This window comes from Trematomus bernacchii, unplaced genomic scaffold (assembly GCF_902827165.1).
Source record: "Trematomus bernacchii unplaced genomic scaffold, fTreBer1.1, whole genome shotgun sequence".
Lineage (NCBI taxonomy): Eukaryota > Metazoa > Chordata > Actinopteri > Perciformes > Nototheniidae > Trematomus > Trematomus bernacchii.
Window position 1 is genome coordinate 5,252 of NW_022987959.1, and position 12,249 is coordinate 17,500.

General features: G+C 46.8%; 2 protein-coding genes and 1 long non-coding RNA gene across 4 annotated transcripts in view; 2 read left to right on the forward strand and 1 right to left on the reverse strand.

Annotated features, from left to right (window-relative positions):
* Window positions 1-3,286: 3,286 nt before the first annotated feature.
* The window catches only part of yipf3 (Yip1 domain family, member 3), an 18,211-nt gene continuing 9,248 nt past the window's right edge, over window positions 3,287-12,249 (reverse strand). The window contains exons 7-9 of the mRNA XM_034115782.1: window positions 11,654-11,767; window positions 7,617-7,740; window positions 3,287-3,479 (exon numbers count right to left, since the gene is read on the reverse strand). Of these exons, the coding sequence (XP_033971673.1) occupies window positions 3,376-3,479; window positions 7,617-7,740; window positions 11,654-11,767 (342 nt within the window). The 3' untranslated portion in view covers window positions 3,287-3,375. The remainder of the gene's footprint in view (window positions 3,480-7,616; window positions 7,741-11,653; window positions 11,768-12,249) is intronic.
* On the forward strand, window positions 3,921-5,083 carry LOC117471002 (general transcription factor II-I repeat domain-containing protein 2-like). The gene is made up of 2 exons (XM_034115783.1): window positions 3,921-4,243; window positions 4,374-5,083. Exons 1-2 carry the CDS (start codon window positions 4,139-4,141, stop codon window positions 4,737-4,739), a joined length of 471 nt encoding a protein of 156 aa, XP_033971674.1. The 5' UTR covers window positions 3,921-4,138; the 3' UTR covers window positions 4,740-5,083.
* Window positions 8,957-11,408, forward strand: LOC117471003. 2 transcript variants are annotated; one of them, XR_004554755.1, is made up of 5 exons: window positions 8,957-9,600; window positions 9,985-10,226; window positions 10,280-10,577; window positions 10,927-11,056; window positions 11,110-11,408. It is a non-coding gene; the product is annotated as an uncharacterized LOC117471003 (long non-coding RNA). The 2 variants fall into 2 exon arrangements; XR_004554754.1 differs by having other exon boundaries at window positions 10,927-11,408.

Genomic DNA, 12,249 nt, shown 5'->3' on the forward strand with positions numbered 1-12,249 from the left:
CGTCACGGCAGTTTTTAAGCAGCGTCGCTCCGCCTATACTGCGTTAACTATAGATACTACCCCAGTTCCTAAACTGTAATGGAAACGCGCCACAAAGTGAGCTGGTCCTAACGAGGCCGGGCGCGGCCAAAGGAGGCCGAGCGGGGCCGAGCGAGGCTGTGTAGTGGAAACGCGGCATAAGACACATTGTGAAGACTTAAGGCCCCGACACACACCAGGCCGTATTCGGCCGTCTTCGGTTGTCTGGCGACAACGCGTTCCTTGTCGCCCAAAGTCAATTTGGTGTGTCCCGAACCCTCGGCCGTGACACGCCTTATTTGGCCTTTCACGGTCAGACAAATGGCCGATTCAACATGTTGAATCGGCCATTTGTCGGACACAAGCTATCGGGCCAAGAAAGCACTCTGATCAGCTGTTCGCTAGCAAATGAGAAGCGAAACGGAAGTGAGGGACGTAAACAAAGGATGAAGAAGGCACAGGACAGCAGCTAAACCCCAGCAGGTGATCCTTAAAGACATCAAACATAGCCCTTAAATGTCCTCTCTTACCTCCCACACATAGCAGGGACATCTCTGATATCGGCGGGAGCGTCCCCGGCTGTCCTCTGCTGAGAGCTCCGTGATTTGTTTGGTCAAGTTGCAGGATTAGTCTCAAGTACCTCAACATTGTCCTTAAGTCCAGTGTCTAAGTAAATGAGATCTACTGCTGTTCATTTACCTATTGTGAGTCGCCTCGGATAAAAGCATCACATGGAAATTGTACATTTAGCAAGAAGTGGCCATTATGACATTACATACATTACTACATTGCTGAGTCAATAAACGACACACCCTCCAGAACACTGCGATCATCAGATGCAGGTCTATTAACTGTGATGTGATAGTATGCACTTTATGTGCTCATTTCATCATTCATGTATTTTTATATTCTAAAACATGTTTTCGATGGACGAGAGTGAAAATGGAACGCACACGCTATTTGTTTGTTTATATCAGTCTGTTCTTCTTCTCTGTCTTCCGGTTGTTGCCTATTTGAATGACGAATAAGACGAATACACACTACCGCCGCCTGCTGGTAAGGAGAGTTATTGCCACTCACGCATGCGCAGTTCGTACGTGCTCGGCTGAAGTCTTTGCGGTGATTTCCAGTGCGACCACACGGCCAAGACGCAGGAGAACACGGCGACGCAACAGTCGGTGTCGGTGAGTTCTCTGGTGACTGCTTGGTGTGTCAGGGCCTTATGACACATTGTGAGACGAGACACCTGAGACGGACCATTGTGAAGACCGAGACACATTGTGAAGACCGAGACACATTGTGAAGACCGAGACACATTGTGAAGACCGAGACACATTGTGAAGACTAAGACCAGTTTCTCACAACTCTGAACACAATTTCATTTTGATTTCAAAGATAAACAGCGATTTATTTCTGATACGGTCCGTGGTTGCGGTCGAATACTCCAAAAAATCAGCTCCTAACTTCTAACCCTATCCCTTGACCTCTGAGTGAAAGGTCACGGGGTTAAGGGATAGTGGATAGGATAATTCAAAAGGACTTAGGAGAAGAGACTGCGGTGCTTTAGAGAATCGACTGCACTTTCACTATCCGACGTGTTTATGATGCGCCAGCGGACGTCATGAATGTGCGTCTGCTGCTGTGGGGAAACTATGGAAACTACAGTTTTCTATCCAGCGGACTACAACATGGATGTTTAATAAGAACGAGGGACTACTGTAAACTCATCTAGAGACTCTGCACCGTGCTCTGATGCTGTTATGCTTTATGAACGGGGACAACAGAGAAACATATTCTTCATGACCAAAGTTGGAATTGAAATAAAAAAGGAAAGTGAAACTTATGCTCGTCACCCTCTCCCTCCGGTCCACATTAATACAAATGATCCCAATACGTATGACTGTATGAAAAGATCTTCAAATCAATACAAATGTATTTATTATAAACGTTAGTCCTTAACATCTATCACTGTGTATATCACCATTCAAACATCTTTTCAAAGTTGAACAAACCCCACACAGCTTAGTAAAGACTGTGAAATGTTGACTTTATTTGATCATTTCAGTCAAAACTAACGTTCATATTTCTCTTTTTGATTATAATACTGATGAACGTTCAAAACAAAGCACTTTGGCAACTTACCACATACGTTTTAAAAAGCTTAATAAGCACCGTAACTTTCATGATATCATTTCTCGTTCATAATCGGTTGTTTCCGTGAACGGCCGACTGTTGGGTGACGGCAAATGCTGCGGCCGCAAGGCATTGTGGGGCAGCATGTTCTCCTCTCCTTAAGGTGAGGGAGGTCCAGTGGTTCCTAAGCTAAAGGAGGTTCTAAAGGAAGTTTGAAACCTCCTTTCCTTTCATCTAGAGAATTGGAACGGCTCTTATCATGGCTGCCACTGAGGGACCTCCGGGTCATTTCACTCCGTTAGGAAGGTTCCTAAGCTAAAGGGACTATTCGACTGCAAGCCTTGTCTCAATAAGCAGAACATCATGACATATAACAGATCAGATACACAGGGACAGGTGTGTGTGTGTGTGTGTGTGTCTCTGTTACCTGTGCAGGTGAGTTCTGCGCAGGTCACGTGTTCCGTCAGAACGGTCCCGTACCCCTTCAGCTTCTCCACGATCCTCCGGTAAACAGCCGCGTCATCGCGCCCCCCTCGGATGCTGCCGCAGAAATACACCTTCATGTCCCCACGTACTGCCTCAGTAACTATCCGAGAAACTACCTGTATACCTCAGTAACTACCTGTATACCTCAGTAACTACCTGTATACCTCAGTAACTACCTGTATACCTGTACTACTTTTATTACACCTGTACTAACTCTATCTATCTCTCTCTTTATTACCGTCTCTTCACTGTCTCTTTCCCGCGCTTCATGTAAACGTGGCTCTGCGTGATGACGTCGTTACCTTACGTTGTGTGTCACGTAAACTTTGATTGGTTGAATCCCAGTAGTCTGGCCTCTCGGACTCTGATTGGAGCAGAGCGACCGGAACTGCCCTACAGGCGGCAGACTTTCAGAATAAAGGCTCAGATAATATTATAATTTCAAAATGTGAAAATAATGATGATAATAAGAAGAATAATAATAAGTTTCCTGTTTACTTTCTCTCTAACAAAACTAATGACAACATGGCTGAGTTGAATACTTGATTGTGTCCATTGGGACATTTGAGAGGTCACATGACAGCAGCTGGTCAGCACTCTAATAACACATGAACACACCCTGTAGAGACTGGAGAGAGTCTAGAGAGACTTAGAGCTCAGTAACTGTTTATTATGGTCTGTAAATACAATGAAACACACTTTAACATGGGGGGGGGGGGGGCTCAGTGGGGGGGGGGCTCAGTGGGTCATCAGCAGAGAGGCGTTCAGGGTCAGCTCCGGCACCTCTCTGGCCACCCGCTGCATCGGCACCATGGGGGGTCCTTCAAGAGACTCGAGAAGACCTGAAGAACGGAGGGGTTAGAGTGAGTTAGTGTGTGTGTGTGTGTGTGTACCCTCTATAATCTTGTGTGTGTGTGTATATGTGTGTGTATATGTGTGTGTGTACCCTCTATGACAGGCATCCTCAAAGTCCGGACCGAACCACCACTGTCTCCGGACTCTGAGTAAATTATACTTTTCATATGTATTATCTGTATTATCTGTGAGACATCGCCACAACGCAACGAGTCAAAATTCTCCGCTATATCAACTGCAAACAGCGTGTCTGACTGATCCACTGTCTGGAGCGATGTGTCTCTGTCACACACACACACACACACACACACACACACACACACACACACACACACACACACACACACACACACACACACACACACACACACACACACACACACACACACACACACACACACACACACACACACACACACACACACACACACACACACACACACACACACACACACACACACACACGACTCATAAACCTTTTGAGAGCATCATCTTCACTGCAGCATCGCTTGCTGCGCACATTCCTGACAGAGGGCAATGCAACTTTTGATGATTTGCTCAACAATCAGAAGCTGAGCAAAGGTCTGGAGCGTTTGGGGCATTAGGAAAGAGCTGCAAGTGTTTCTGTCAGAGCAAAAGAGAGAAGATGGAAGCTGATATAACATCTCATCTCCTACATCTCAAGCTGCAGGGCAACAACACAGTGTGTGCTTTCCAGAGGAAACTGGAGGTTTTCAAAAGTGACCTACAGGTAAGCCTTTTTCATATTTTCTACCACACACATTTCCTGGATTCCAATGAACACCTTGTTGACACTTGATCATACCCTTTTAAGCAGTGCTCCTTATATATTTGTCTTATTTATTTATTTTTTCCTACAGGAGGGACTGCTCCACTTCCCCAAACTTTTGGAACAGACCAAAGGAGAAAATCGTCCTCAGAATCATGTTGAATTCCTGGAGAAGCTGATTGAAAACTTCAAGACTCGCTTTGATGACTTCAGATTAGGAAAACAAGTCCTACTGGACACATCAGAAATGTCAGAGTTCTCTGCAGAAGCACAACACATCTTCCCATGGGCTGCTTCTCTGCAAAGTGAGTTGATTGACCTCCAGGAAAACCTTGCACTGAAAGAGGCTGACTGTGACACTCCCACCTTCTGGACAAAGATGGTCACTGCAGCTCATTTCCCTCTCCTGCATAAGATGGCACATTCTCACAATGTTCGGCTCAACCTACAGGTGTGAGTCTGCATTCTCAACAATGAACATGGTGAAGAACAAGTCCCGCAGCCGACTCACCAATGAACACTTGCATCAGTGTGTCCGCCTGGCCATCACTCCCTTTCTGCCAAAGTTCAAAGTCTTGGCAACAGACCAAAGGTGCCACTTCTCTCATGAAGCAACAGTTCTGGACTTATTTCGACTTTGATTCTTGGGATGGTTTGATTCACTTCGAGACTTTTTGTTTTTGCAACCTCGTGCTAAGAATCGTGTTGCAATTGTTTACAAGTTTGACTGACCGTATTAAACGGACCTTTGTCGTATTGAACATTTTCTTTGTGGACCTTTAAGATTTGTATTTGAGTACCCCTGCTGTATGATATTGTGTATGTGTATGTGTGTGTGTGTGTGTACCCTCTATGATAGTGTGTGTGTGTGTGTGTGTGTGTGTATGTGTATGTGTGTGTGTGTGTGTACCCTCTATGATAGTGTGTGTGTGTATGTGTATGTGTATGTGTGTGTGTGTGTGTGTGTGTACCCTCTATGATAGTGTGTGTGTGTATGTGTATGTGTATGTGTGTGTGTGTACCCTCTATGATATTGTGTATGTGTGTGTGTGTATGTGTATGTGTGTATGTGTGTGTGTGTGTGTGTGTACCCTCTATGATATTGTGTATGTGTGTGTGTGTATGTGTATGTGTGTGTATGTGTGTGTGTGTGTGTGTGTACCCTCTATGATATTGTGTATGTGTGTGTGTGTGTGTATATGTGTGTGTGTGTGTGTGTGTACCCTCTATGATATTGTGTATGTGTGTGTGTGTGTGTGTGTGTATATGTGTGTGTGTGTGTGTGCACGGGTTGAAAGAGTGCACGGGTTGAAAGAATGCACGGGTTGAAAGAGTGCACGGTTGAAAGAGTGCACGGTTGAAAGAGTGCACGGGTTGAAAGAGTGCACGGGTTGAAAGAGTGCACGGTTGAAAGAGTGCACGGTTGAAAGAGTGCACGGGTTGAAAGAGTGCACGGGTTGAAAGAGTGCACGGTTGAAAGAGTGCACATCGTCTACAGTGCACGGGTTGAAAGAGTGCACGGGTTGAGTGCACGGGTTGAAAGAGTGCACGGGTTGAAAGAGTGCACATCGTCTACAGTCTGGGTTGAACTGGCGATGCATTGATTGTAGCGTCTTCATATCATATCCCCTCAGCCTATCAGCACTCAGCAGAGACAAGCTTTGCTTCGCTCTACGGAGGCCGAGAGTCTCAGTTATCACACACATGGAAGTCGAGGAGAAAGAGAAACACAGCGCAACACTTCGGATTTTTCAAGAAAGACGGACAACTTGAAAAATCGCTCGCAAATTGTAAACGATGCCATGCGGCTTTAAAGTACACAAGTAGCACGAGGAAGTTAGCGACGCACATAAAGAGGCGACATGGGGTCAGCGGCTGGAAAGAGAAACCTGAAAGTTAGACATGAGTTCACTCAGTGAGGTGTTCTGTCAGAGAGAGTGGTGTTTAGTTTACAGCAGCCTGTGACTGACAATCATAGTTTACATGTCTTCCTTACTGTAAGCAGTTCTGAAACACCTGTGAAAGGTTATATTCTCTATTGTTCCTATAGAAACCACTGCTTCCTGCTCTCTGGTGAGTTAGCCAATGGCTGAGTGTGAAGCACATCAGGCAGCAGCTGGATGGGCATTGCTCTCTGTGGTAGTTATTTGCACATTGTTAATCCTGGGCATCCTTAAAGCACTTTTTTGTTAATGTATGATTTGCTGCATATAAGGAATAAAACTAAATCCTCTGTCGTACCATATTGAAGTATCATTATTTTGCATCGTATCGCATCGTATCGTATAATGTAGAATCACATCGTATCGTATCGTTGGTGTTTCAAAGGTATCGTTAATGTATCGTATCGTTGGTAGCGTATTGAGATGCGCATCCCTAGTGTGTGTGTGTGTGTGTGTACCCTCTATGATATTGTGTGTGTGTGTGTACCCTCTATGATCTTGTGTGTGTGTGTGTGTGTATACCCTCTATGATATTGTGTGTGTGTGTACCCTCTATGATATTGTGTGTGTGTGTGTACCCTCTATGATATTGTGTGTGTGTGTGTGTGTACCCTCTATGATCTTGTGTGTGTGTGTGTGTACCCTCTATGATATTGTGTGTGTGTGTGTATACCCTCTATGATATTGTGTGTGTGTGTGTGTGTATACCCTCTATGATATTGTGTGTGTGTGTGTGTATACCCTCTATGATATTGTGTGTGTGTGTGTGTGTACCCTCTATGATATTGTGTGTGTGTGTGTGTACCCTCTATGATCTTGTGTGTGTGTGTGTGTGTACCCTCTATGATCTTGTGTGTGTGTGTGTGTGTATACCCTCTATGATATTGTGTGTGTGTGTGTGTATACCCTCTATGATATTGTGTGTGTGTGTGTGTGTACCCTCTATGATATTGTGTGTGTGTGTGTGTGTACCCTCTATGATATTGTGTGTGTGTGTACCCTCTATGATATTGTGTGTGTGTGTGTACCCTCTATGATCTTGTGTGTGTGTGTGTGTGTGTACCCTCTATGATATTGTGTGTGTGTGTGTGTGTACCCTCTATGATATTGTGTGTGTGTGTGTGTGTACCCTCTATGATATTGTGTGTGTGTGTACCCTCTATGATATTGTGTGTGTGTGTGTACCCTCTATGATATTGTGTGTGTGTGTGTGTGTACCCTCTATGATATTGTGTGTGTGTGTGTACCCTCTATGATCTTGTGTGTGTGTGTGTACCCTCTATGATCTTGTGTGTGTGTGTGTGTGTGTGTACCCTCTATGATCGTGTGTGTGTGTGTGTGTGTGTATACCCTCTATGATCGTGTGTGTGTGTGTGTGTGTGTGTGTGTACCCTCTATGATCTTGTGGTAGTTGAAGTGCAGGTAGAGCAGGAACATCATATGGAGAACAGACAGAGTTCCACAGAGCAGCAGACGAGGAGTCTGACCCACAGTCCTGGAGAGGAGAGCTGTCACCTGAGAGAACAGAGGCATCATGGGTAATGTAGTGCTGATGGAGAACAGAGTGGCTGATGGGTAGTGTAGTGCAGAGAGAACAGAGTGGCTGATGGGTAGTGTAGTGCTGAGAGAGAACAGAGGGGCTGATGGAGAACAGAGTGGCTGATGGGTAATGTAGTGCTGAGAGAGAACAAAGGGGCTGATGGAGAACAGAGTGACTGATGGGTAATGTAGTGCTGAGAGAGAACAGAGGGGCTGCGTTTCACTTCGGTTAAATGGATTCCTTGCGTCCCTCTCTTGCGTGGTTTCCCTGCGACTAGTCCCTCCCACCAGGAAGCATGGAGAGACGCAAGGAAACCACGAGAAGCAGGGAAATGAGTTTTAAGGGCAATGGGACGTCCTTTCCTCCGGAGCGTCACGTGAAGCGACGTCCGTTTGTGATGACGCCGCACAGCTGATCGTCTGACAGCAGCTCTGTCCCCGTTGTTTTCACAAACACCCCCGCCTCATTTAGTACACATTTACTGACACAAACATGTGTATCATCTGTTGTAGACCCAAATAAATCAAATAAAATAAGAACTAATTCACAAAAAACATAAACGCCATTCTTAAAATGTATAAACGAACAATAGTTAGATTAATATTGATTAGAGTGCACAATAGAAATAAAATAATTGAGAGAAGAAAGAGAGATATGTTATCTATCAAAACCCAGTTAGATGAACATTCATTGGATTGCACACTGTGTTTGTTTGTGTGGATATGTAGCACATTAACATGTTAAATAGCACTTAATGACTGACTGAATGGAAATGACAATAAATGAAAATGTAAAACGAAAAAAGCGATCATGAAAATGTTTCCAATAAATGAATAAAATGATTGTTGTCCACTTTGTTGTTCAGATATATCACATATTTGTAACTGAATGATGCATTCATTGAAACAGAACCCAGTATGAACTGAGGAGTGAGTCCCGTGAGTTTCATGTGTTTTCTTCACTCCGCTGGGAAACTGCTCTCATGTCAAGAAGCATCAGATCAGTGCGCTGCATCGTCCAATCAGTGAGCGATACACAGTAAGGGGGCGGGGAGAGTCTCTGAGGATTTCATCGAAGGATGGTCTGGTGGTTCCTCGATTATCGCTCCTCCATTGTCGCTCCTCGCTCCTCGATCCTCGGTCCTCGGTCCTCCGGCAAAAATAAGGCCATTGGGACGTTACTCAAAATGGCGCAGACAAATCAACTTCCGGTGAGACCGAGACCGAGGAGCGAGGAAATGAAAAATAAGAGAAGTGAAACGCAGCCAGGGGCTGATGGAGAACAGAGTGGCTGATGGGTAATGTAGTGCTGAGAGAGAACAGAGGGGCTGATGGGTAATGTAGTGCTGAGAGAGAACAGAGGGGCTGATGGGTAATGTAGTGCTGAGAGAGAACCGAGGGGCTGATGGAGAACAGAGTGGCTGATGGGTAATGTAGTGCTGAGAGAGAACAGAGGGGCTGATGGAGAACAGAGTGGCTGATGGGTAATGTAGTGCTGAGAGAGAACAGAGGGGCTGATGGGTAATGTAGTGCTGAGAGAGAACAGAGGGGCTGATGGAGAACAGAGTGGCTGATGGGTAATGTAGTGCTGAGAGAGAACAGAGGGGCTGATGGGTAATGTAGTGCTGAGAGAGAATAGAGGGGCTGATGGGTAGTGTAGTGCTGAGAGAGAACAGAGGGGCTGATGGGTAATGTAGTGCTGAGAGAGAACAGAGGGGCTGATGGGTAGTGTAGTGCTGAGAGCGAACAGAGGGGCTGATGGGTAGTGTAGTGCTGAGAGAGAACAGAGGGGCTGATGGGTAATGTAGTGCTGAGAGAGAACAGAGGGGCTGATGGGTAATGTAGTGCTGAGAGAGAACAGAGGGGCTGATGGGTAATGTAGTGCTGAGAGAGAACAGAGGGGCTGATGGGTAGTGTAGTGCTGAGAGCGAACAGAGGGGCTGATGGGTAGTGTAGTGCTGAGAGAGAACAGAGGGGCTGATGGGTAATGTAGTGCTGAGAGAGAACAGAGGGGCTGATGGGTAATGTAGTGCTGAGAGAGAACAGAGGGGCTGATGGGTAATGTAGTGCTGAGAGAGAACAGAGGGGCTGATGGGTAATGTAGTGCTGAGAGAGAACAGAGGGGCTGATGGGTAGTGTAGTGCTGAGAGAGAACAGAGGGGCTGATGGGTAGTGTAGTGCTGAGAGAACAGATTGGCTGATGGGTAATGTAGTGCTGAGAGAACAGAGTGGCTGATGGGTAATGTAGTGCTGAGAGAGAACAGAGGGGCTGATGGGTAGTGTAGTGCTGAGAGAGAACAGAGGGGCTGATGGGTAGTGTAGTGCTGAGAGAGAACAGAGGGGCTGATGGAGAACAGAGTGGCTGATGGGTAATGTAGTGCTGAGAGAGAACAGAGGGGCTGATGGAGAACAGAGTGGCTGATGGGTAATGTAGTGCTGAGAGAGAACAGAGGGGCTGATGGGTAGTGTAGTGCTGAGAGAGAACAGAGGGGCTGATGGGTAATGTAGTGCTGAGAGAACAGAGTGGCTGATGGGTAATGTAGTGCTGAGAGAGAACAGAGGGGCTGATGGGTAATGTAGTGCTGAGAGAGAACAGAGGGGCTGATGGAGAACAGAGTGGCTGATGGGTAATGTAGTGCTGAGAGAGAACAGAGGGGCTGATGGGTAATGTAGTGCTGAGAGAGAACAGAGGGGCTGATGGAGAACAGAGTGGCTGATGGGTAATGTAGTGCTGAGAGAGAACAGAGGGGCTGATGGAGAACAGAGTGGCTGATGGGTAATGTAGTGCTGAGAGAGAACAGAGGGGCTGATGGGTAATGTAGTGCTGAGAGAGAACAGAGGGGCTGATGGGTAGTGTAGTGCTGAGAGAGAACAGAGGGGCTGATGGGTAGTGTAGTGCTGAGAGAGAACAGAGGGGCTGATGGGTAGTGTAGTGCTGAGAGAGAACAGAGGGGCTGATGGGTAGTGTAGTGCTGAGAGAGAACAGAGGGGCTGATGGGTAATGTAGTGCTGAGAGAGAACAGAGGGGCTGATGGGTAATGTAGTGCTGAGAGAGAACAGAGGGGCTGATGGGTAGTGTAGTGCTGAGAGAGAACAGAGGGGCTGATGGGTAGTGTAGTGCTGAGAGAGAACAGAGGGGCTGATGGGTAGTGTAGTGCTGAGAGAACAGAGTGGCTGATGGGTAATGTAGTGCTGAGAGAGAACAGAGGGGCTGATGGGTAGTGTAGTGCTGAGAGAGAACAGAGGGGCTGATGGGTAGTGTAGTGCTGAGAGAGAACAGAGGGGCTGATGGGTAGTGTAGTGCTGAGAGAGAACAGAGGGGCTGATGGGTAGTGTAGTGCTGAGAGAACAGAGTGGCTGATGGGTAATGTAGTGCTGAGAGAGAACAGAGGGGCTGATGGGTAGTGTAGTGCTGAGAGAACAGAGTGGCTGATGGGTAATGTAGTGCTGAGAGAGAACCGATTGGCTGATGGGTAATGTAGTGCTGAGAGAGAACAGAGTGGCTGATGGGTAATGTAGTGCTGAGAGAGAACCGATTGGCTGATGGGTAATGTAGTGCTGAGAGAGAACAGAGGGGCTGATGGAGAACAGTGGCTGATGGGTAGTGTAGTGCTGAGAGAACAGAGTGGCTGATGGGTAGTGTAGTGCAGAGAGAACAGAGTGGCTGATGAGTAGTGTAGTGCAGAGAGAGAGCAGAGGGGCTGATGGGTAATGTAGTGCTGAGAGAGAACAGAGGGGCTGATGGGTAGTGTAGTGCTGAGAGAGAACAGAGGGGCTGATGGGTAGTGTAGTGCTGAGAGAGAACAGAGGGGCTGATGGAGAACAGAGTGGCTGATGGGTAGTGTAGTGCAGAGAGAACAGAGGGGCTGATGGGAAACGTAGTGCTCACCATGCGCAGGGTGGACAGGCCTCCACACAGCAGCCAGAGGAAGTAGAACAGGAAGTGGAAGTGGATGTTGTAGGTGATGAAGAGGACCACGCAGTGTCCAAACAGACCGTAACCCTGGCAACGAGAGACAGGGAGCGATGTCACTACTTTATCAGAGTATTAACATCACCTGTACCATCACCTGTCTGTAGCATCACCTGTAGCATCACCTGTCTGTACCATCACCTGTCTGTAGCATCACCTGTCTGTAGCATCACCTGTCTGTAGCATCACCTGTCTGTAGCATCACCTGTCTGTAGCATCACCTGTCTGTAACATCACCTGTCTGTAGCATCACCTGTCTGTAAGATCACCTGTCTGTACCATCACCTGTCTGTAGCATCACCTGTTTGTAGCATCACCTGTAGTAGCATCACCTGTCTGTACCATCACCTGTCTGTACCATCACCTGTCTGTACCATCACCTGTCTGTACCATCACCTGTCTGTACCATCACCTGTCTGTACCATCACCTGTCTGTACCATCACCTGTCTGTAACATCACCTGTCTGTAACATCACCTGTCTGTAGCATCACCTGTCTGTAACATCACCTGT